Source organism: Pinus tabuliformis, chromosome X (assembly GCF_031772625.1).
Source record: "Pinus tabuliformis cultivar Carrire ecotype Pingquan chromosome X, CPIR1, whole genome shotgun sequence".
NCBI classification, from domain to species: domain Eukaryota; kingdom Viridiplantae; phylum Streptophyta; class Pinopsida; order Pinales; family Pinaceae; genus Pinus; species Pinus tabuliformis.
The window spans coordinates 48,884,247-48,910,678 of record NC_142308.1 but is presented as its reverse complement, the minus strand read 5'-3'; the positions used below and the strand labels follow the sequence as shown (position 1 = coordinate 48,910,678).

Here is a 26,432-nt window from a genome sequence, read left to right as displayed (position 1 = left end):
ATCCAACCCTCTCAATGAATTAAGCCACACGATTTTGTTTGAAAAAGTTAAAAAAATTAACTGCCTTGCAATGCTCGAACACCAACACTGTATCCCAATATGACAACTCAATCCCGATCATTGTTGACACTTGGGTTCAATTTGACTATGATGGTGCGCAACACAATGATATTATGTAGCCAGGCCAATGGATTGTGATGTAGCACATGGAGGGAAAATATACAAGGCAACTATTATGCAAGGTAGAAGGCATGTGATGCTATGAGGCATCTCCATTCAAGGGTGATTGTTTTCCACCTTCATGTGTATGGATCTCACACTCTATTAGTCCAACCACTTCCTGGCTCATTCCCACAATCTCCTGCTCACCCAAACACTCCACAGTGACCAATTTGAGCCCTTTGTTAATGTGAAGTCATCTTGAATAGGCAATTCAATCATTGCATATATATACATTCACTCAGTCTAGCAGATCAACTTCACTCAACCTGAACTACATGAGAATTCTCTAGTTACATGTGGCATGGGAAGCAGAGGGAAAAACTTGAGAAAAATATTACAACTCGATATATTTGATTCAAAATTAAGATTCAAAGTATTATGATGGTTATTATGGATAGATGCATATATCCATTTATCAACCATTTAATATATATGGCTATGCAAGTTAATTATATGTTTTGAAATATCATGTTTACGAATACGAACCATTATTATTTAAATTTATTTTAATGTGATATGCATGTAGTGGGTGGATTATTTTTCTTCCATCTAATAAACGAGCTAGCCATGACCTATGCTCAGCCCAGTAAAAAAAAAAGGTTAGATGCATGTTAAGTTTTTTTCCTAAAAAAATTGTTTGTAATTTTATTAATTAAAGCATAATTAAGCTATAACAAATTACAATATAACAAATCCTAATGATGTGATTAATCTGAAAGACATTTATCTAGGTTTATTAACATTATTACTTTTTCATTTTTATTACCTTTTTAATTGACTCATCATCATCATCGTCATCGTCATTAATATTGTTATTATTACGAAGCACACTTGTGACTGCAAAAGTTGCTTTGGAGAATGGTAGTCACGCAACACAAGAAATATTGTGGTTCCAAGTTATTTTCTTTCATGAAAACTAAGACACTTCCTGCCATGCCTGATGGTTGTGGCATTTTAAGTGGCATTATATGTAGTGTGGGAAAATTTATAATAATTTAGTTGTTAAATCAGCAGTAGAGATAGTCATTATTGACTACTATTCATGAACTCACTTCTTTCATCACCTTTATTCAAAAAAAACTTAAACGCCACTTAAAAGATGTTTTTGAGTCTTGGATTGTTAGCCTATTTTTTTATACCTATTAATCACAAACTCTTAATCAAACAAAAAAAATTAAAATATACTTAAATTCCAAATATTTATTTAAAAAAAAATGAATATTTATTTGTACCATTTCACAATTTATTTTGAGATAGTAATCTCAAATTCAACATGTGTGTCATACTGCTTGAAAGATCATGTAAATACTCATATGTTCTAGTATTTGTAGGCCCCACATAATGAAGAAGTTACAATGTCATGGTTGAGTATACTCCACCTAATCCAAATATAAACCATTTTAACGCCTTTGACTAACGAGCACTATGATTTGAGTATCTAAAAATTATTTTCTTGCCATAATTATATCACAGCCTTGTACATCATGTGCATACTTGTTGGATATAATTTGAGATTAGGCTTTTAGTTTTGAAATGCAGATGTGGTGGTCTAAGGTTATTATTCATATAAGGTTAGTTACAATTAGTGACAATTTTCCCAAATTTGCCTAAACGAAAAACAATTATTAAAATATGGGATTTTTTCTCAAAAAATATGAAAGAAGAAGTGTTTCAATCATGTTTTTGATGGTGGAAATAGATTCAACACCATCAAAAACCCCTGGGGCACCAAAAATCTTGAAACTTGACAGTTGTAACCTGGATTTCCCAAAATTTCTGACTAATTTTGTCAAAATCTTGTCAGAAAATTCCATTGTTTTCCAAGAAAATTTGAAGCCTTGTTAGACTATTCTTAAAACATTTTAACACCTTGATTAAAGATAACTATGATTTGAGTATCTAAAAATCCTTGCCATAATTATATCATAGACTTGTATACATCACATGCATATTTATTGCATACAATTTGAGATCATAAACTTTGAATTTTTGAATGCAGATACGGTGTACTAATGTTATCCCTCATGGAATTTTGAAATATTATTCTTTATTATAAATTAATGTTTGTTTGTTTGTTTTGTTTTTGTTTTGTGTTTTTTTTTCATGAAGTTATAGTTGTTTCATAATGATGTTAGTGGTCTATCACATGGAGAACTATATCACTTGGAAAACAAAAAGGCATTAGTTCAAAAATCAAGTGGTTTGTCACATGGGAAACCATATCACCGGGAAAATCAAAAGTTGTCAATTCAAAATCAAGTGGTTTGCCACATGGGAAACCATGTCACTGGCTAAACAAAATATTATAAGTCTGAACATCAATTTTCCAAGAACACATAGTGTTCAATAAGGACTTGAACACAAAGAGTTATGCACAAGAATAGCTACAGGTTGGCTATGAAGCGGACTATAATAAGGCCTAGCAAAACAAGCTAACCAGAAAAACATTGATTCAGGAGGATCCATTGATTCAAAATTGCACAGTTCAAGTGGCATCATCAGTATTCAGTGTCATCGTCGCTTCAATTTAGCTGTGACAGAGTTGGTTATGGGTTAGGTTGTTCAGGTAGTGTTATGGTTTCATGGTGTTCAATTGATATGGGTTGTACCTGGCTGTCAATTTGAGTTCATCGACAGTTCTGCCAGGAATGGTCAACGACATGTGTTTCGCCATTTGTCTTTACAGGATTGGTGTCGACATGGGTGTCGTCGTGGCAAAGGGTTAATATGATCATCGCCCAGTGTCAATTCAGTATTTTGGTTCAATGTGGTGCGTCGTTAGGGTTGTTTTCGCAACTGAGGATTGAATCGACGATGTCTGTGCTATGTCACACTGTGACAAATGTGTTGTAATACACCTAAACCTAACTCATTGTATTAAACCCTAATCTAAAACATAAATCCTATGATAAACATATTGTATCAAATCCATGCATTAAAATCCATTAAGCCTATGCTAAACACCATTACCTAAGTCCTAAACCCTATCGAACATGATACATTACTCAAAACACATTAAACCTAGGTCTAATAACCATTTCGGCCTATTGTAAAAACTATAAAACATTGCAAAACTTTAAATAAACAATCCTAACCGCTGAGCTTGGAAACTGCAGCGGGACCGCAGATGTCAACACCGCTCACTGTTAGCATTCACTGCGCGGATAGCAGCATAAACCGTGTTGAAAATAGTAGCGGGTGTCAACTGTCAAGTGAGCGGGGAAAATGTGGTTTGGAAGCCGACAGTCAATAGACCGGAATCGCGCAGAGAATTGTATGCAACCGTCAGCATGTGAACGTCGAACGGTAGACCGCGCAGTCAGCGGGCAGTTGCTGGAATCGCTGGAGCCCTAACCGTGGTTTGTAACAACTGTGTACATGTGCTGTCAACGCAACCCTAGGTGGCAAAATGCAGCTAAACCAAGCTTGTAAAACATCCAAAACCTAACCAAATTCACCATGCATTCAGCCAAAGTGGTTTTGATGAACCTGGAGGTCTTTAAGAGGCAGATTTATCCTTTGAAAGACATTAGAGTGATTTTTGACTTTTGTATGCAGATTTTGGAGGTTAGAGGTTGTTTTGTTTTCAGTGTTACGGGAGCATTGGGAGTCGGAATTGGAAACCGTAAGCGGTGTTGGAAAGCTAGTTCAGAGGGTTATCTGATGACAGAGGTCAGAATTGTCTGTGTGCAAGTTTAGTCTGACTAAATGACTGTGTAATCAACTCATTTCTTCTCATTCTTAATAAAATGGTCACCCATCTTGAAAGCGGACCGGGAAACGTAATCCATCAAGGACGAACTCCGTAATCAAACTTGTCATCTAGTATAGTTGTGTTTTTTATGTTTATACTTCTGTTATGCATCGATTTTATGTTTAATCCATTGTCATAAAGTGTTTCTTCTTAAGCAGTTTGTCCTTGTTTTGTGTGCTTCAACTAACATTCAAAGCTTTCATAGTTAATAAATTCTACATCAGTTTTTAGTTTATGATAATTTCAGATCAAACATAGAAACTAATATTATAAGAAAACTATGTGGAAGTGAAGACATCCACCTCAATGGGGTTGGTATGCCCCTAGCTACAACCACTCGAACCTGAAGTAAGAGTGATTTACACTTCAATCATTTTGACACTAGGCCCCATTTGTTTTTGGTAGAGCATAACCTTGTCTAGCATCAACAAAATCTCTTCTTTGGCATCATTCTTGTCCATAATTACCCCTCCCAACAACATTTTCATTTTGAAATATAAATCTATGGTCAATAGGTATTGATTCTATCTACCCCAAGTATGCCCACGGTAAAGCACCCATTATGTGATATATTAATTAAAACTTCAGAATTAGAAAATAGTCTCTCTCAACCCCAACATTCGCTTCAAATTCATGTGTTTCTTCCTGGACAGCTACAATGATTTTTTCGCTAAAAATGTGAGTTGGAGTCTTGACCCTTGAGCAGGCTCCGGAAGATCCCAACCCTCCATGATTGTTGTTGCCTCGTCTACACCTCACTCTCTGTCAAACCCTATTTGCAAACCCAAGTGGCCAAACTAGTCTCTCACATCATAAAATGTGCGAAGGACCAGAGAGTTAAAGAATATTTACAACATGAAAAACTCTCTCCCACTCATAGTGTTGACACAACCAAGGTGGAGGAAAAGAAATAAGGACTACATTGCTAAAAATAGATATGAAACTAAAACTCGATGGAGGATGAAGGAAATGAATGACCAAAACCATGTCAACATCGAGAATGATGGAGAATGAATCATGGCCAATACCATCTTAGCATCTTTCCATGTGAACAGCAAAACCTCAATATGAACTAGTATCTTACTGTACCCACTCCACTATATTTTATTAGCAGTAGGTCACCACCCACTTAGATTTTTTAATGCTAAACAAGCAGCATGTCACCGTCACTCCTTACATGAGGTGAAATCACCCCTATCCTTTCCCACATGTAATCTAAGGATTCATAAACTAATATTAAAATAGTAATAAATCAATTTAAAAAACTTAGAAAACACAATCATACGTTTAGACTTTTCATAAATAAATTCACTTTTCAATTAAGAGAAAAACTTCACAAATTCTATATTCCATTTTTTAATTTACTTAAAATGAAATATTGAAGATATTATTTAAGTGTGACATGAATTATTTAACTATGAATTTATATACACAACCATTATAAATAACAATTTTGTAAAGTTATTTTAATTATTTATTTTTATGACATGAATCGAAGTTTAAATGTATTTTCTGAATTGGATTATGAACATTTTTTTTACCAATGGATTGCCAATGATTAATCTCGTGTTTTTTTAAGAACCAGATTTAAAAATTTTCATGACCTAGGCAACCTGGGAGTAATTTCCATGACCTAAGTGGGTGGACACGTGTGGGGCACCGATCGTAAGAAAGTATGATGCTCTTGCCAGTTCTGACCGATACGTATTCTCATGGAATCTTTCTAATACCATATACCATTTTGCATGATGTACATTTAACTATTTGCATGCAAAAATTTTTTTAAACGCCAGTCTTTGTCAAATCATCTCACCATTTTTTATAAATACCTAAGTCAATTATATAATCTCCTCATTGTAATACACATTATTTATCCACCCTGAATAGTCGTTTTCATTATGACTTGATGATTAGCTGTATACATAGGAATTCTGTCGAGTTGGTAAAATAAAATAATTACCAAGCCAAATCATTTGTAAAATTTACTCTCGTTTATGACACGGTGTTTCTAATTTATTTTGATATAATTAAAATATATCAAATTTTAAAAACAGTGTCTTTTTATATTTTGAAAAACAAATTTTAAACAATAAAAATGCACCAATCAAATTAATTAGCTCACCCAATTCTTAACACACCCATAAAAACCAACGAATTCTTTTGTAAGAAAGAAAAAAACATACATACTTTTATTAAAAAATAATTACAATTTTTTTTAGAATTCTTCTATTTTACTAAAGGGACTTATCCTCAATTTCTTCTTTATTTCTGAGTTCATATTTTTTCTCTCTCAGAAATATAGCAATGGATCATGAAATCACAATTAATGAGTTATGAAGGGTTAGATATTCATAATTGTGTGAGTAATGAAATATGAGAGACAGTAAGCCTGCATAGGTTTGGTCTTGTGGCTCGCGTACATCTGTTAAGTTGTCGGTGTTTTTGTGCAAGAATGAGTTGAGTTTCGTCTTAATTGAGGGTCGTTCTTGCGGGCTAGGCAATTTTTCCTAGAGGTTATGGTGGCAACCGGCAGTCATTATAGGTTCTACTATAGTTATAGTGTATTATCATTAATTTCTTGATATTGTCTTGTATTATCATTAATTTCTTGGTATTGTCTTTTCAGTAAAAACATTATTAAAAGGTTGGATAACTCATCGTTAATTTAAATAATAAAAAATTAAATTAAAAACAAAAAAACTGATAATCGCATAAATTATCTAATCTCATAAACGTTAAAATTTTATTTCAGGTTGCCACTATGGATATGGAAGCGTATCGTCTGTAAATGGAAGCATATCGTGTCCAATCTTGTCATCGGGGTTCCTGACATGCATCTCAGTCTCAGTTTTGGTCAATTTAACTAAAATGGAAATTTTAATTATTTCAATTTGGTGAAGTGAACCTAGGTCAATTGTAAAATTTAAGAATAATCTGGAATTTGCTAAGGGATATGCTAACGAATCGAAATCGTAATAAGGATGCCTATAAGGATGCTAAGGAATCGAATCGAAACCGACCCACAGTATAAAGAAGAACGATAAAATTTGAATTAACGCAATATAGCAGTCATCATCATTATAAAGCACAGGGAATTCAAATACAAATTATCACCCCATGTAGTTATTAACGAATTGCAGAACACAGGGATTTCAAATACAAAGTATCATCTGCCATTTACTTATTGACGAAAAGGGCATCTCACGTGCTGAATTCGATTCAATGACACCCATGTCCGCCCTTAGCGGAGGCCAACGCGAGCAGCTGCTGAACGAATTTATCAACATATCGCTCTTCAGATCCTTTACAGCTTTCCCTATTCAATATCATCTTTCTGAACACATCTCCCATCTGCGATGCCCTCTGCCTCACCTCCTTCCCCTCTTCCGGCGCCATTACTGCCCTCACACCTCTACAAATGTCCTCCCTGCTGGCGCCGCCGTCGGCCCCTCTAACGACCTCCACACCCACTTTCAATTCAGTGACAATCAATCTTGCATTCAACCCCTGATCCCATTGCATCGGCAGAGCGATGAGAGGCAATCCCACGCTCATTCCCTCCATGACAGAGCTCCAACCACAATGCGTCAGAAAAGCGCCAGTCGAAGAATGTGATAAAATCTCTTTCTGTGGCGCCCAGTCGGTCAATACCAACCCTCTGTCCCCAATCCGTTTTTCAAAATCCTCGGGCAATGAAGTCGAGCCGCCGGCAAAATGCAATACTAAAATAAATGGGTGCCCACTCGCTTCCAATCCCATAGCCGCCTCTCGGATCTCTTCACACGAAAGAAAACATTCGGTGCCGAAGGAGGCATACACAACGGAAGAAGCGGCCTTCCTTCCAAGCCATTTCAAGCACCCTGAGTCCAGAGCCCCGGAATTTGATTGCGGAACTAGCGGACCGACGGGAATGACCGGTTTCCCGGTGATCCGCTGGAAATAGTCGATGAACTTCCCTTCAATCTCGACGCACGATTTTATTGCTATCGCCTGACAACCATCGATACATGTGACTAGCCGATCTGTACCCCTCAGACCATCGCTGTCGTTTCTTGTGTGAAATATGTTGAGGTTAAACTGCGCTTCAAACGGCCGCCATGAGATGGTGGATGAGGGGTAGCCCGGCGGAGGCATCATTAGGTCGTCTGCAGTGATGTGTTCTCCATATTCGGCATTGAGCGGTGAGAGCTGATAACTCGAATACGCTGCGCCGAAGGTGAGGAAGAAGACGGTGGGTATGCCGAGCTTCGTTGCCGCTCGAGGAGTCCAGTATTGAACCAAGTCGAAGACTACCACATCCGGAGCAAGGCGGCGCAGTAGGCTTTCGAAGGGCTTCTCTAAGAGGTGCACTGCGCGGACCAAGAGAGGCCATAGATGGGCCGGCGCGTTGGACGTGCACTCGATCCCGGCAGGCAACCCTTCCACCGCCGGCAATGGCAGTTCCACCATCTCAACTTTGCCCGGCGAGTTTCGATTTGTGACGATGACGAGGGGCGCTATCTTGGGAACATTGAGAGGAGTTGTGAGAAAGGAGACATTGATGCCACGGTGTGCGAGTCTGTTGGCTAGCTCTGCGTATGTAGAAAGATGACCGTGAGCGAGCCATGGAAACATCAGAATGTGGAGATCCTTTGAAAATCTCACATCTGAATAGTTGCAGCAGTCTGCACCGTATAAATCCATGAATCTTTAACGCTGTTTTACTATTAGATCTGGGAGGACCGTTGATGTATCAAAAGATCACAACTTTGCCTTCCTGCTGCTTAATGCGCAGAGGTATCCAAAGGACCAATGAAATGAAATGAAAATGTAACAAACGACGTTTCGTTGGTCATAGATACGTGACACGTAAAGTCAAAGAAGGTTGGCTGGACAAACCCGGAGAAAAAAATTAAGAAAAAGTGTCCAAGTTCATGGGTTCGGAAGATTCCACATATTGCAAACAGAGGAAGAAAGCTTTTTTTAAGGGAACATTGACGAATATAGTTTTTTTAAAAAGAGTTCTCGAAATGACAAACATGCATGAACATGGCCAGGGGTGACGAGGTGCAAGCAGGCGTGGAAATGGATTTATTTTAAGCTCCGGCTCGTATTTTAGGGTTCGTGAAAATTTGTGAACGTCAAATCTGACGTCTAAAACATATGGGGTGTTTAATTAAAAATCTAAACCGTAAAAGTTGTAACTTAATTTACAAATCTTCAAAATTATTATTTATAATTAAAGTTGAGTTTAGAGGAATCAAATCATAATGTACTTATTAGCTGATCTACATCTATGATTCAAGGGGATTGCTTTGTACTTAAGTTTCAGCCCTTATTTTAGGGTTCGTGAAAATTTGTGCAAGTTAAATCTAACGCCATATTGGGGTTTGTAAGTTTAATTAAAAATCTGAATCGTAAAAATCTATCGTACTGGAATAAGTTTAATTAAAAATCCAAACCATAGAAAATGGAGGGGATAAGAGGTTTAATATTATTTGGTAGTTTTTTGGAATGAGAAATTGAAGATTTTGAGTTTTCAAAATTGGAATAGATAAAAAGGTTTTTAAGGTATTAGATTTATTTATGAATCAAAATTTCAAAAACATTTTTTCTCAACAATTTTTTGCATGATGTTCTGGCAATTGTTTTAAGAAGATTTTAAGGTTGGCAACCTTGTTAAATAAGGAACTTCATAACTAAGAAGCCTGCCCAGTGCCCACGACTTAGTAATATATCCAAATCCAAATAAAGTTTAAGTATTACAAAAGATTTTTCGGCGAAAATCTTTTGTAAACTTGATATGGATCACAGAAGCCTAAAATCTTTAAAAGTTTAAGTAATTAACTAAATGTACCGTGGTTAGAATATTCGGTATCTAAAATTTAAGTAATTAACTAGCTTAAAATTTTTGGTATCTAAAGTTTGTTCTTGTTGTATAACAATCTCTTACGTTATTTGGTAGTTTTCTAGAATCAGAGGTTGAGGATTTTGAATTTTCAAAATTGGAGCGAATAAGAAGTTTAATGCTATTGGGTATTTTCTCTAGAATTGGAAGTTGAAGATTTTGAATTTTCAAAATTGGAATATATAAGAGGTTTTTAAAGTATTAGTTTATTTATGAATCAAAATTTCAAAATCAACATTTTAGTCTATTCCTCCCTATTTTGTGCATGATGTTCTGAAAATTGTTTTACTAAATTTTTAAGGTTGGCAACCTTGTTAAATAAAGAACTTCATAACTAAGGAGCTTGTCCACGGCTTAGTAATCTATCCAACACTCATCCAAATAAATGTTAAGTAATTAATAGAATTATTAGTATCTAAAGTTTGTATAACAATGTTTAATGATATTTGGCTAGAAACCAAAGTTGAGGATTTTCAATTTTCAAAATTAGAGTGGATAAGATGTTTAATGCTATTGGGTATAAATGGAAGATTTTGAATTTTCAAAATTGGAATAGATAAGAGGTTTTTAAAGTATTAGATTTATTTATGAATCAAAATTTCAAAATCAACATTTTCGTCAATTTCTCCCCAATTTTGTGCATGATGTTCTGAAAATTGTTTTACCAAATTTTTAAGGTTGGAAACCTTGTTAAATAAGGAACTTCATAACTAAGGAGCTTGTCCATGGCTTAGTAATCTATCCAACACTCATCCAAATAAATTTTAAGTAATTAACTAAAGCCTAGAATTTTCAGTATCTAAAATATGTATAATAGTTTTTAATGCTATTTGGTAGTTTTCTAGAAACAAAAGTTAAGCATTTTAAATTTTCAAAATTAGAGTTGATAAGATGTTTAATACTATTTTGAATTTTCAAAATTGGACTAAATAAGTGGTTTTTAACCAATTTAACTAAAATATAATCAATTTAATTCTATTTCAAATATCACTAGACATTAAATCTATTTATGTATTTAAAAAATCACTCTGAACCATCATGTTTGGCAATTCCCGTATACTTTGAAATTACATGCTATTGACAGGTCGCAAATTTCATGGTGATAATTTTAAGAAATCATGGTTTGGCTTTTGGATTTTTTTTTTCAAATACACACAGGAATTCCTATAAAAAAACCAAGAAATAATACAGATTTCTTAATTCAAACTTCACTAAAAAAATAAAATTTTTATTTTTTTAAGAATCATGATTTAGCTGTTGGATTTTTTTTTTCAAATGCATATAGGAATTCCTAAATAATAATAATAATAATAATAATAATAATAATAATAATAATAATAATAATAATAATAATACAGATTTCTTAACTCAAACTTTAAATTATAAATATTTTTTTTGAAATTAAAAATATAGAAATTATAAATCAAAAATTGAATTGAATTTTAAATCATTCATACATCCTAACCTTATCATACCTGAAATTTATAGGGGCTGAAATTTACCTCAAATTGTGTTGTATTTTTACTTTTATTTAATTAAGTTAAAAAAATGAAAACCAAATATTTGTTTTCTATTTTTAGTCAAGCATCTTATTTTTTGGATCTGGAAATTATGGTAAAACTAGATTGAAAACTAAGTGGTGTCGATTGTATTTTTATTTTTATTTAATTAAGTTAAAAAATGAAAAACAAATATTTCTTTTCAATTTTAGTCAAACGGATCTTATTTTTTTGGATTTGGAAATTGCAATAAATTCCATATATAATATAAGTATAGACCAGAATATGTTAAAAAAACAGTTTCCGAGTTGACAAATGTTTGAACATTTTGTCTTCTGTACATTGTTGTAGATGTGTTGCTAATGGTAAAACTACATAAAATATTACAGAAGAATGATAAAATGTGAGTGATTAGAATTTTTTGAGCCTTTTTAGAAGAATGAAAAATGATTCTAAACCTTTTTAGAAGAATGAAAAAGGTTCTTGATTATAATTTTCCCTTCCTTATGGTTTGTACAGGCATGAGAAGGATCTGTGTATGCTGAAGGTTGTTTATGAATTGAACTCTAGTCTTGATCTATTAAAAAAAAACCTAAATTAATGTTCTAGCAACGTTTGGGATAATCGAATTGTCAACCCAAAGATAAATTTACGATAACGATTTGTAATTGTTCAATCCTCTTGCTTTAATGGTGAAAATTTATAGTTGAATGGTCAACTAAAAGTCCACACTGTCCATATTTGTTTTCAAGTGTCTTGCTGCTTGAAGATTGTCCAGATTGAGGATCACCTGTTGATATTTCAGCCATTTGTTTTTGTTAGAGATTGATATATCTATGTGAAATATGGAAGTTTGCAATTATAAGCACAACATTGGTAATTTGGTATAAAAAATGTTGTGTTAAGCATGAATAAATGCTGGTCGCTATTACTTTTAGTAAATTGTCATAATTCCACTATATTTTCAACATCGTACAATGTAAGATGATTAGTGTTACACTCACATTGAAGGCTTGCGTGACCAAGCTCACGCGCACATGTTGTACATTGCTTATTAGTATTTATGTGAAAACTATATGATTTCACCTTGAAGCTGTATGAACAAACATAGAATTATTTCTTTATTATTACATAGAAGAGTTAAATGTAGGAAAATCCAATATTACTAGTTTAATTTATTAGCATGAAAAATGGTTTATTGGCGTAAAATGTAAAGAAAAAGACATATAAAATATAAAACGTCATGAAATTCTCATTTGACAAACAAACGGAATTTGAAATTCCAAGCAGGGAAGATGCCTTCTGGATCGCCCGAAACCGCGGCGCAAAAGCTGTCTTGATTGTGTGGTGGACAATCCCAAGAGACTTTCCACGGAAGGCATTTTTTGGTCAGGTCTATCATGGATTTCAAAGCAGCATGTTAATGTCTGCAGTTTCTTTCAACAAAATCGGTGTATAAAGAGGATGCATTACTTCAAGGCGTAGCTGCCTCTGGGTTTGTAGGTTCGGGATTAGACTATGTTTGACTTGCAGGGTGCTATTGGACATCAAACATATGTAACACTCCCCAGCGGTTTTGATGAGAGGAATATGGAGCTAGAGGCAGCCGAACTTTCTTCTTGTATCGGATGACTTGTTGAGTTAAGTCGGTCGTGATAACTGATTTTTGTTATATTTTATATGGTATTTATGCGTTAAATATAATGCTCCTCCTTTGTTTGTGATTTTTTTATTAATTTTTATTTAGTATATGTTCTAGAAATTAGATTATTTTATCGAGAGACATATATACTTTCTCTACATCTCTAGTTTATCTAGTTTTAATATTTTAAGCCTCATATTGGGAGTAACGTGTGGCGCTATTACTTATAAAAAAAAATAAAAATTAAAAATTAAACCCAAGTTTGCCATTCTTTTCTCATTTTTTAAGATAAGGCGTCTTTCTCTGTTTTTTCTTTTTAAATTTAAAATTATTTTTTTATTAATAATATATTTTTTTATTTTTATATGCATTTTCTCTGTTTGTTTGTTTTTTTTTTTTAAATTTAAAATTGTCTTGTTTATTAATAACATATTTTATTTTTATATGTATTTCCTTTGTTTTTAAGATAACAGAGACTATATTTTGTACCATTTGGATATTTATTTTTATATGCATTTTTTCTGTTTATTTTTAATTTAAAAATATTTTTTATTAATAATATATTTTTTTATTTTTATATGTATTTTCTTTGTTTTTAAGATAAAAGTGATTATATTTTGTACCATTTGGATATAAAAGATAATATTTTTATGACCTAATTAATATTCATATTATATATTTCATGAGGTTTGTAATTTTAGATTACGGTTTTGGTTTTGGAAAAATTCAGGCTTATTCATGAAGCTATGGAACTTATTATTCGATTTCTCAACAACAGTCATAACCTCAGCACCAGTTTAGGTGAGATTGCCAAACCTATCCTTGCATCTTTGGAATTTCTCCTCACTAAAAGCCATTGGAAATGCAATTGGGAAATTTTACTGCAATTGCCCAGAAACAGAAGAATATGCCAGAATCACCTATGCACGCATCTGTGTGGAAATGGACTTCAGCACCAAAACTAAAATAAACCTAACAAGTAAAAACTATGTGTGGAACTAGAAACTCAATTATGAAAGTGTCTATGAAAGTGTCCTCTTTAGATGTCTTTGACACAGGCCATCTAGCCAAAAATTGCCCAAAAGTCTCCTAGAAAAATTATGCTAGAAAGAATCACCACAAATCTACATGGTGGGAAGGAGCACAAAAAGAACATTACACTATCATCAAGGAAGAATACTCTCTAGAAAACTCTGAATCGCAAGAAAGAAACAACTCTCAATACAAGCAAGGGGAAAGCCCCGCCCAAGAGCAAAAAAGTGAACTCGACAACCCCTCAAGCATCAACAGTTATGCGGATTCGAATACCACACAAAATAAATCTTCATTTAACAGCAAAGTAGATCTTCCATACCAAACTTCTTTCTCGACTATCTTCAAAAGGACGAACACAACAGATCGCGAAGCTAAGACAACAATGTCCCAAGAACCAGAAGAGATGAAGGAGATGTAAGATAAAGGAAGTTGGATGACCGTACAAAAAAAAAAAAAGAGAGAAAAAAGCTACAATGTCCCAAGAACCAAAAGAGATGAAGGAGATGCAAGATAAAGGAAGTTGGAAGACCGTATAGGAAAAAAAGAAACCTACAACACCAATCTCGCCAAGAAAGATGAGAAGTGAGATAATTAAGAACTAAGAAAATTATAGGTCTGATAGACCAATTTGGTCTCAGTGGACGTTAACCACCACCATCATTATCATCAATAATTAATTTTTTATTATTAAAATTTTAAAATAAAATTATTAACTTTTTTTTAAATGTGAAGAAATTGTGATTTTTTTGTTATTTAAAATGTATTTTTGAATATATAAATTTATTTAATATTTTTAAATTCAAATTTCTGTAATTTATAATGATTGGAAAATTTATTTCAGACAAAAAGTCAAAATTAAACAAATAAGTCAAAAAACTAACTACTTAATAAAAAATTAATTTGAACTTTTAAAAAACATAAAATATAAATATAAAATGTATTATTAGAAATCAGTGTAAAACAATGTATTATTTATAGATTAAAAATTATAAAAAATACACAATTAAAAAAAAAAGAAAAAAAAGAGACTAATCGTTAAAAAGCTAGATATGAATAGGGGTGTGATTACTTGCAAATAGATTCCAAACACCAAATTCTATAGTTTGGAGTTGCTGATGAGACTTACTTTCTTATTCCTTATATTTAAAAATATCATATATAAATAGAAACTTTAAAAAACTTTCTAGAACACTCAAATTATATAGATTTCCTAACTCAAAATTGTAATTCCAATAAATCTCTACCAAATGTCAATCAAAATTGACCCAAAAAAACATATAAAAGGGTTTAATATAGTTTATAGAAGAAAAAATATTTTTTCATGGTAATCTGGTTTACAATTTCAAGCAAGATTGTGATTTTGTATTACTTAATATACATTTTTAGATGCATAAATAGATTCACCAGGGGTGTTTGAATTCTACAAATTAAACAACTTAAACTCAAATTTTGAAAAATATATGTTGGATTTTGGTTAAAATTAACCATAAAAAATGCTCTAGAAAAGTTATTTCGTCTATAAATTCAATTACGCCATTAAAAAACCCAAAACATAAAAACTTTAAATTACTACAAATTAAAATATTACTTTTCCATTACGCTTAGCCCACCCTTATAAAATTCTAATAATAATTTATTATTTTTAAACATTTCAAAAATCAATTTAATAAAATGGATTATAATTAAACTTATAAATTAAAATGATTATTTAAATATTTTAGTCCAAAAAACATTAAAGTTACATAAATTATTTATACATTATTTAGAATTGTTAATGATAAACTATTTTCTGTTCTTGTGTTAAGTTATATATTGACCAAATTGTCAAATTATTTAAATTTCATGTTAAAAAAATATAAGTCATAAACTTCCTTACAATTATAAACACTAAGAAGGATGCATGATACTCCCTCATTGTCATTGTTAAGAAAAACATACAAACATTCTAGAACATGATGGTGCTATGTTGTTTGATATACCTGGGCATATTTATGGATATTTTTCCATTTGTGGACTCAAGTTGCTCCATCCTCTTTTGGAGCAACACCTTGGTTTTGAGGGGGGAAGTTACATCACTTGTTTTCCCAATTCATTTTCCTCACTCTCCTTTATTTGTGTTTGTCTCACTGGTTTCATTTTCTACACTTGATATGGGAGTCTAGTCTTTTATAGAGCCTCCTTGGCAATTACTAGAGCATGTTGTTTAGTTCATTTTTCAGTTGAGTTGTCTTTTAGGAAGTGCTTCACACTATCAAGTAGATTTTTGGGGCGGAACTTTAATAATCCCTTCACTCTCCCTCTCAATTGGAAGGCTCAATTAAGACCTTTAAGTAGGCTCTACATCCCTACTTTAGTTTGCTTGAGAGGGTATGAAGCTATCTTGGTTGTCATGATTAGTTGCCAATTGGTATGTTTTCTGAAAGAAGTATTCCAGTTGTCATGATTGTGCGTGATATAGATCGTATCAAGGGATATGCAGGACAATGACCTTTGCATTGACTTCGACCTGGCCCTAAGGGCACTAATAGGCACAGTTTTCTTATAGATAGGCTTGGGCATTGTTCTCCCTGAGAACGCAAAAGGAGGCCTTCTTGAGATAATTCATGTGATGTTGCATTCATATCACGATTTGATTAAGGTCAATATTCTGGGCTCTGGTACCCTTGATCATTTGGTCAATGAGTAAATTTGATTCACTTATCACAACGGGGGACTTGAGGCAGAGATCACAGATAGTTTTGGCACCCAAGAGGAGCCCGTATGCTTCAGCTTTATTATTCAAATCACTATCTAGTCCACATTCGTAGGAGCAACTTATTTCCCTTTAGGATCAAATATGACTCCCACCTACTCTTGCTCTTCTTGGATTGTGTTTGGAGGCCGAAGAGCGAGGGTTGCCTTTGTTCCTTTAAGAAATATGCGAACTCCCTATCCTTTAGTCTGATATTCCAATTGGTTAGAGTGGGTAGACTTTTCTATGTCTTTAGAGTGTTGTGAGGAGTTTTATCCATAACAAATTTAAACCATAGTGCTTCTTCCACTTGCAGTCATTGTTGGTCAAACCTATTGTTACCTTTGCAGAGGATTGTTTTTGTTAGGCGGCCTGATGCTTTGGCTGTAATCCTCCTTTGCAGGGCCTTTTTGTTTTGGAATATATATTTGTTTTGATCTAACTAGATCTCCAACATAAGTTTGCAGGAATATTGATCCAAAACTGCTTTATCAGGTTATTTTTTAGGGAGTAGGTGTAGCTCAATTTCCATTGGGTGAAATAATCAACTATATTCCTCTCAAAATCTACTTGAATAGGTAGAGGATGATACATGACTTTCCAAAAACTTTGGGAGAATGAGCTTGAAAGAAACACGTGTTGGGTGGTCTCCTTTACATTCAAACATAGTGGACAGATGGATGGCCGCTAAATGTTGTGTCTTTTGAGGTCGTCGGCAGTTAATATCTTCCCTCTAAGGAGGGTCCAAATGAAGAGATTCATTTTGGGAAGACTTTTAGATTTCTAGGCCAGTTTCTGATATGGCCATGGGGTTTGTGCCTATTGGTCTTCTTGGAGATATTTGCAGGCACTCTTAACCATTCATATCCCTCCTCTCAAGTTCCATTTAAAACTATCCTAGTGGTTAAAATAGGTAGCATTGCACCTTTTCAGTGTTGAAGGAGGAGTTGCCATTGATGTTGAAAATCTATTGGAATGGTGAAAGGTTTCCAGCCTTTCCAAGAGCTATCATTTGGAGCTAATATGAGAGTTGATCTAGTTCAATAATGCCCTTTCCTACAAGCCAGTTCTTGAGATGTTGGATTTCAGGGGTGGAGATCTTGGGCTTGCCATGATGCTTTCATCCCAAAGATTGATATCTTGTCCTCCCCCTGGAATTTTGGAAGTGTGCGCTTGAATGTGGGGAAGGGTTTTTTTGCATAATTTCTTGATTTGTGAACCGGGTATGGAAGGGATTTGGGATTGTAGGAGTTGTTATTGATTGGAACTCATGTATTTCTCTTCTAAGACATTTTTCCACCATGATGGTCCTTCTTCTATTAGTCTCCAAGTTATTTGCGCCCCCATAGATAAATTCATCAGTCTAGGATGTTTGATGGCAATTCCTCCTCTCATATGGCACTATCAACTTTTTCCAGCTAAGAATGTTGAATTTTTTTATTTTTGTCTTGCCTCCCTACCATAGGAATTTCCTAATGGTGATCTCTATTTTCTTTTGGATGCCAGCTCGGGCTTGCAAGATTGCAAATTGGTACACGAGGAGAGATAATAGAACAAAATTGAATAGAATGAATCTCCCTACTAGATTGAGCCAATACATTCGCCATTTTTGTCGTTTTCTTTTCATTCTATATATGACTTCTATCCAAATTTCAATTTTCAGCGTTTTCTTGGAGATAAGCATACCTAGGTATTTGAAGTGAGTCCAATCCATTTTGCAGGGCACTCCAAATATCTGAGAGATGTGTTGAAGAGTTCAATGGGAGGTATTCCATCCATTTATGCAACTCTTAAGATTATTGGAAAGTTCTCTTGATGCCTCCAGGAATCGGTTCATGGTGGACTTAAATCTTCTCGCCACTATGGGGGATGCTCCTACTATAAGCAGGGTATCATCAATGAATCAGGAGTGGTTCATGCTTTTTGTTCCTATGTTGTACTAAACTCTTGTGATAAGTGCTCTTTTCCCCTCATGCTCTAGCTTCCTACTAAGAGATCTTGCCATAATTGTGTAGAGGAATGGGGAGATTGGACATCCTTTTCTAATCCCCCTAGAGCTTTGAAAAAATTCCCTTGGCCTTCCATTTACAAGAGGAGCTATCCATTTCTTATGGAGCAGGCCTTGATGAAGTCAATGATTTCCCTGACAAAATTAAATTTCTTCATGAAAGAAAAGAGGAAAGAGTTTCTAACCCTATCGAAGGCATTGGTCATATCAAGCATGAGGATGAAACCTTTCTCATATCGAGAGAAAGACTAGATTGGATGGCTTCTTGCACTAAGAGAATATTATCCACTATCTACTTGTTTTTTATGAAGCCACCTTGGTTTTAAGAAATCAACTCGGGGAGAATAATATTTAGACGATTTGCAAGGATCTTGGTTATGACGTTATACGAGGAATTACATAAAGAGATGGGGAAAAAACAATTGAGAGAAGAATGCCTAGATTCTTTAGGTATTATGGCAAGAGGGGTGGAATTGGTATTAACTCCAATTTTACACTTGATTTGGCTCCAATGAATCACCTTGAGTTAATATTTTTCAATGAACTCCCAATATGTGCATCTGCAGTAGAAGGCTATTGAAAATCCATCAAGTCTTGGTGCTTTGCCTCGATGCATGCTCTAAATGGCTCTTTGTAGTTCCTCTTTGTCCACTAGCTTAGTCAAGGCTACATTTTCCTCCTTTGTTACCATTTTAGGTATTGTTCTAAGGATGTCTTTGTAGTTGTCTAGTTCTAAGTATGCAAGCCCAGAATGTGGAATTAGTAGAATTTGAATTGGTCAAGTAACAAATAATGCCTTGCAAGATGTTGTCATATATCTATAATTACATGTTTCAAATGATTTTTCACATGAAAATACATAACACAACTTATGGATTACCATGCACAAAATATAAATAAAGATGTTATGTGAATTGCTTGGATATGTTTTTAAGTATCGGGAAATCAAGGAAAGATGCTTCATTTTTAGATAATAACCTAGTAATGTTAGATTTTCAATAGAAACTAAATTTGATGTCGATTCATTTGGGGAGTTTAGATTTTTTACTTGTTATGGACAATATGAAACAAAATTTGGGTACCCAAAATGTGGAATTGGTAGAAATTGAATTGGTCAAGTAATAAATAATGTGCCTTGCAAGATGTTGTCATATATCTATAATTCCATGTTTCAAATATTTTTTCTTGTGAAAATATATAACAAAACTTATAGATTACAAAGCACAAAGAGAAATAAATATGTTATGTGAATGGCTTGGATATTATTTTTAAGTTTTGGGAAATCCAGAAAAGATGCTCAATTTTTAGATAATGCCCTCTTAATTTTAGATTTTCAATAGCAACTAAATTTGATGTCAATTCATTAGAGAAAGTTATATCTCTTTACTCAATTTAACCATTTTTATGATAAATAATAACCTTTCTCTTTAAATATTATTATAAAAAAGCACATAATATTGATATTAATTATTCTAAATAATTATTTTTAAAAAGGTTCAAAACTAAATGGAAAAAATGTACTCTATATTTTAATTTAAAATAAAATACATTTCTTAAGTGCACTTGCAACCAAAAAAAACAACAGTCACCATATCGATTATCCAAAAAAAAAGAAGGGATTATGTCAAAGTTATCAATAAAATTGAACTAAAAACAAAAAAAAAAAAGTAAAGGCCAAGGTGGCCCATTACATTACATTTCTACAAACTTATATTCTCTTCCAAATATGATTCGTCTAGTAACGAATTCTTTTATAACCAGCTTATTGAGTTCCAATTACATAGCATCTTCACAAAGAGAGTTAGCAACACAGATGCGTTCTAAAAAAACATGACCAAAATTGATTTGATGGAACTCGTTTGGTATCAGTTTGTCGTGAATGTGATTGTTCATCCATTGGACGATGAGCTACGAATATTTGAAAACCTGTAAGTAAATAACCCTTTTTCCATTGCACACTTAAAACTTTAAACTCTTTTTGATTGTTTGATCTAAATGCAGCATCACTCGAATTATCTCAAGAAAGCCTCCTTCCACGTCCTCAGGGAGAACAATGCCCAAGCTTATCTATCAGTGCCCTTAGGGCTACGTCAAAGTTAATGCAAAGGGCATTGTCTATCACATCCTTTATACGATCTCTATCACGCACAATCATGACAACTCGAATACTTTCTTAAGAAAACATACCAATTGACAGCCAATCATGAGAATCAAGACAGGGTCATACTTTCTCAAGCAAACCAAAGTAGGGACGGAGAGCCTACTTAAAGGTCTTAATTGAGCCTTCCAATTGAGAAGGAGAGTGAGAGGGATTATTAAAGTTCCCCTTAAAAATCTAATTGATAGTGTGAAGCACTACCTGAAAGACAACTCAACTGAAAAATGAACTCAGCAACCCGCTCTAGTACTTGCCAAGGAGGCTTTACGAAATACTAGACTTCACTCTCCCATATCAAGTGTAGAAAATCACTCTAGTAATTGCCTAAGAAGGCTCTATGAAAGACTAGACTTGACTCTCCCATATCAAGTGTAATAGAAAGACTAGGCTTGACTTTCCCATATCAAGTGTAATAGAAAGAGTATACTTGACTCTCCCATATCAAGTGTAATAGAAAGACTAGACTTGATTCTCCCATATCAAGTATAGAAAATGAAGCCACTGAGACAACCACAAATAAAAGAGAGTGAGGAAAATGAACTGGGAAAGCAAGTGATGTAACTTCCCCACTCAAAACCAACGTGTTGCTCCAAAAGAGGATGGAGCAACTCTAGTCCATAAATGGAAAAAATATCTCTAAATATGCCCAGATATATCAAACTATCTAGCCTCATTATGTCCTAGAATGTTTGTATGGTTTTCTTAACAATGACGATGAGGGAGTATCATGCATTCTTCTTAGTGTTTATAATTGTAAGGAAGTTTCTGACTTTATTTACCACAAGAATAGAAAATCGTTTATTATTAGCAATTTTAAATAATGTATAAATGATTTACATAACTTTAATGTTTGTTTAGACTGAAATATTTAAAATAATGATTTTAATTTATAAATTTAATTATAATCTATTTTATTAAATTGATTTTTGAAATGTTTAAAAAAAATAAATTATTATTAGAATTTTATTTACATTTAAAAGGTGGGTTAAGAGTGAAAAATAATATTTTAATTTGTAGTAATTTAAAGTTTTTATGGCTTTTTCACTTTCCTGAATAACAACTAAGCGGGACTTCTTTTCTAATATTCTACCAGATCTTGAATAACCTAAGTGGAGAGCGCGCGCGGAGCTGGAGCGCGGGACTGGAGAATCGCAGCAGCAGCAGCTTCGCCTCGGCCTGGGCCGCGAGGCCTGTTTTGGGGCCTGGCCTCCGCCATGGCCCATTCTGATCCATCTTCTGGGGATGCAGAGAAAGCTTTCTCTGATTTGGTAAAATCTCTGCCCCCCGCCCGTCCGAAACCAGCAACATCAAAATTTGTCAAGAAACTTGATATTCTCCAAGAAGTTCAGCTACCTCCTTCTCTTCCACGAATGGCTGCTTTATCTCTAGCAGAAAAAGGGCTCATAGGGCAGTTCACAGGCTTATGGCCTTCACCAAAGACAGTCCAGAGATGGGTGGAAAGGAACTGGTCTGATAAAACTCAAGGAAAGATTTCGATTCGATTCTGCGGCAAAGGCTATTATACCTTCCATTTTGAGACCAAAGCAGATAAGGATCTGATATTCAGGAACGGGCCCTATTTTATGGACTCTCGAGGGTTATATCTGAACAAATGGACTCCTGACTTCGACCCTGAACTCGATATCCCGAATGCGGTTCCGGTTTGGGTCCGTCTTCCCCATCTCCCCCTGCATTGCTGGGGAGATGACTCGGTAAAAGCAATAGGGAATGCAGTAGGCAAGTACATCGACAGAAGCGAGCCTAAAGATAACATGCAGGCTTGTGCAAGGATTTGCGTAGAAGTGGACCTTGGAAAAGGCCTACCAGAAGCCATCAAGCTGAAGGTGGATGACTGGAGCTACATACAGCAGCTGGACTACGAGCAAATTCCCTTTAAATGTAAGGTAAGTCACGAATACGGCCACTTTGCCAATAGATGCTCTAAAATTACTAATCTTGATTCTGAGGACCAAGGAGAACAGTGGGAAACTGTGAAAAAAAAGAAAGCAGCACCTCAGTCAAAACAAGATCCACCTTCTGAACAACCGGGATCCTCCTCCCCCCGGCCCTCCTCTCCCTCTTTTAACCCTCCTGGACCTTCCCTTGACTCTTCCTTCCCCTCCTCCTCCAACCCCTTCCTTATTTTATCCTCTGATGATCCTCAGTCTGATCAGCCATCTCCGGATCTGATTGAACCCCCCTTGATTTCTTCGACCCCCTCTCAGCCCCTCATTGATCCTCCCCCCCCCAGAACCACCAGAAGCTCTTCAAAAGACATTGGTGCCTCCAGTGATATCCATAAGAAACCGGGACCAGGAAGAAAGTCAGCCAAGCAGCATCGGGAAGAAAGCACGCAAAAGGACATAGCCCTAGGGATCCAAACCCCTATGGAATCCTTCATTACAGGTTCACAAGAAAAAGAAACAGCAGGTAAAGATCATGAGAGGCGAGCACCTCCTCGCTCGAACGCCTCATGATGAAGCTTTTATCTTGGAACAGCAGGGGTATGGGGCACCTCTCTAAATCAGCTGCCCTACGAGATCTTCTTCAAACAGAAAGACCTGAAATTGTTCTGATACAGGAAACCAAGCAAAGTCAGAGCGAAATGCAAATAGTTATAGATGCCCAAAAAAAATTCTCAGGGGCCAGTAGCAACTCCAGAGGAGCCTCTGGAGGAATCACAACTATGTGGAATAAGCAGTACTGGGACTGCAAATCCTCTGTCCTCAATCAAAACTGGGTTAGGACCAATCTTATCAACAAGGAAGAGAGCTGTGACTTCATCATTTATAATGTCTATATCCCCAACCATTACCGGGACAAGGAACAATGTTGGAAAGAACTGAAGGAAGAAATAGACAACGAACAGAACTCAAATGTTATTCTCGCTGGAGACTTCAATTTAATCCTTCATGCGAATGAGAAAAGGGGGGGCACCTTCACCTCCGATCCCTTCAGAAGACAGATGGAAGTGATAATGGCTGAACATGATCTGCTGGATATCATCCCAAAAAATAGGAAATATACTTGGAACAACAGAAGGTTGGGGCCAGGCAACATTATGGAAAGGTTGGACAGAATTTTGGTCAATGTCTCCCTCCTCTCCTCCTTTGCTGCCGGCCACACCAAAATTCTCAGTGTTACAGCCTCTGATCACTTCCCCATTCTCTTAACGCTGGACTCCCAAGCTCATTTGGGACCAATTCCGTTCAGGTATAATCCTCTGTGGAGAGACAACGCTGAGGCCGAGGCTATCATAGAAGCAACTTGGAAGCATCATGTTGAAGGCTCTCCAAATCACATATGGGAAACAAAACTTCGAAACATAAGGAAAGCACTCAAGGATTGGGCAAAAGTCAGCTATCAAGAGCCAGAAAAAATAAGGAAAAAAATACAGCAGGACTTGGAAGAGATTCATAAACAAATAGAGGACCATGGATTAACTCATCAGCTGAAAAGTAAAGAATGGGATGTTCAGGGACAGCTAATTCAAATCAAGAGAGCGGAAGAGATTAAGTGGAGAATCAAATCAAGAGAATTATGGTTAAAGGAAGGTGATAAAAATACGGCATACTTTCATAAGCAGGCCACTGCAAAAAAAACAAGGAACAATGTAAACACTATAATTGACAGCCATGGCAGCCAGCATAATGACCAAGAATCCATCAAACGAGCTGCCTTCCTCCATTATAAATGTCTCCTCACGGAAAACCAAGGAGACGCTGACTATTCGGCGCTCCTTAAGCATCTACCGGAAAAAATCTCTCTTGAGGAGAATGACAGCTTAAACAGTGAAATAACAGAGGAGGAAATCAGAAAAGCCATTTGGACTTTACAACCAGACAAGTCTCCAGGTCCAGATGGGTTCCCAATAAATTTTTATAGGGACCATTGGCATTTGATAAAAAAAGACCTTGTTAAAATGATGAATGGAATCCAAAGGAAAAAGAAAATGGGGGGCTTCACAAACTCAACTTTCCTCGCCCTCATTCCTAAAGAAAATCGCCCCACTTCTTTTTCCAGATTTCGACCTATTTCATTGTGTAACACTTCCTACAAGATCTTTGCAAAAATTATAGCAGCTAGGCTCCAGCCCCTTCTCCCTTCCCTCATATCTGAAAATCAAGGAGGCTTCATGTCCAACAGGCAAATTCATGATACCATCACCTTGGTCCAAGAAGCTATTCACTCCAGCACTTCAAGGCAGGAGAAAGGCTTCGTTCTTAAGCTTGACTTAGCCAATGCATTTGATCGAGTAAGACACTCCTTCTTGTTTGCTGTCTTGAGGAAAATGGGATTTAATTCTGCCTTCATCAGCACCATTGCTGCTTGTATCTCTGGCCCCTGGATTTCGCCTCTCATAAATGGCCGCCCTTGCGAAGCATTTCAATCCTCAAGAGGGTTAAGGCAAGGTTGCCCTCTTTCCCCTTATCTTTTCATCTTGATGGCTGAATCTTTTAGCAGCACCCTTGAACACAATAGAAGAGTTGGCCTCATCTCTGGTATCAAGTTTGGAAACGGAGTGAAGAATATCAACAACTCACAATTTGCCGACGACACTCTGCTCATTGGAGGGGCATCTACTACTATAGCAAGGCGCTTCAAAATCCTCCTCGATCAATTCATGGCGTGCTCAGGGGGAGAAGTCAACTTTCAAAAAAGTTGTATTTATGGATGGAATATCTCCAATCAAACAGCTCACAGCATAGCCAACATTTTTGGTGTTGCCTACAAAGCAACCTGGGACCACTTCACCTACCTTGGGATGCCGGTCACCATGGGCTCTCTAAAAGCCACTACCTGGAATGAAATAATAGACAAAGTCAAAAGGAAGGTCCAGCAATGGGGAACTCAATGGCTCAACCCAGCAGGCAGATTAATCTTGCTCAAATCAGGTATTTCCTCCTTACCTCTATACCGATTCACTCTTTACCAAGCTCCTGCCTCTTTTCATTATAAGCTGGAAACTGCCCTCCGCAACTTTTTATGGCAAGGAGGAAAAAAAGAAAAAAATAGATTCAATTTGGTCAATTGGAAAAGCGTAATTCAATCTTCAGATAGAGGTGGGCTGGGAATTAGAGCCCCCAAAATTCTAAACCTCGCTTTTGGGATCAAAATGGCTTGGAGATTAATCAATGAACCAAAAGCTTGGTGGAAACAGGTCATTGAATGCAAATATCTCTCTGACAATAGGCAAAGACTCCTTGATATTGATATTCCCAGTAGAGATTCTACTAAAATCTGGCACCTCTGTAAGAAAGCAATTCCCATTCTCAGACAAAATACCTCAAAGATTCCGGGGGGAGGGAGCAGTATAAATTATGCCACTGATAAGATAATGGGTTTCCAACCTCTAAACACAGTCGAAGAAACCATTCCCTTCATTCTCTATCTTAATAGCAAGGGCATTCAGAGGCTGGATCAAATTTCAAAATGGGATGTTGACACAGGAGCCTGGACTAGCTGGGAATTTCCAGCTATTCCCCCAAACTTAGA

At 35.4% G+C, this 26,432-nt stretch overlaps 1 protein-coding gene across 1 annotated transcript; it reads right to left on the bottom strand.

Moving 5' to 3' along the window:
- Positions 1-7,062: 7,062 nt before the first annotated feature.
- Positions 7,063-8,723, bottom strand: LOC149138270 (UDP-glucosyltransferase 29-like). Its single transcript, XM_089449138.1, has one exon. The coding sequence runs from the start codon at positions 8,657-8,659 to the stop codon at positions 7,196-7,198; it is 1,464 nt and encodes a 487-aa protein (XP_089305264.1). The 5' UTR covers positions 8,660-8,723; the 3' UTR covers positions 7,063-7,195.
- Positions 8,724-26,432: the final 17,709 nt, after the last annotated feature.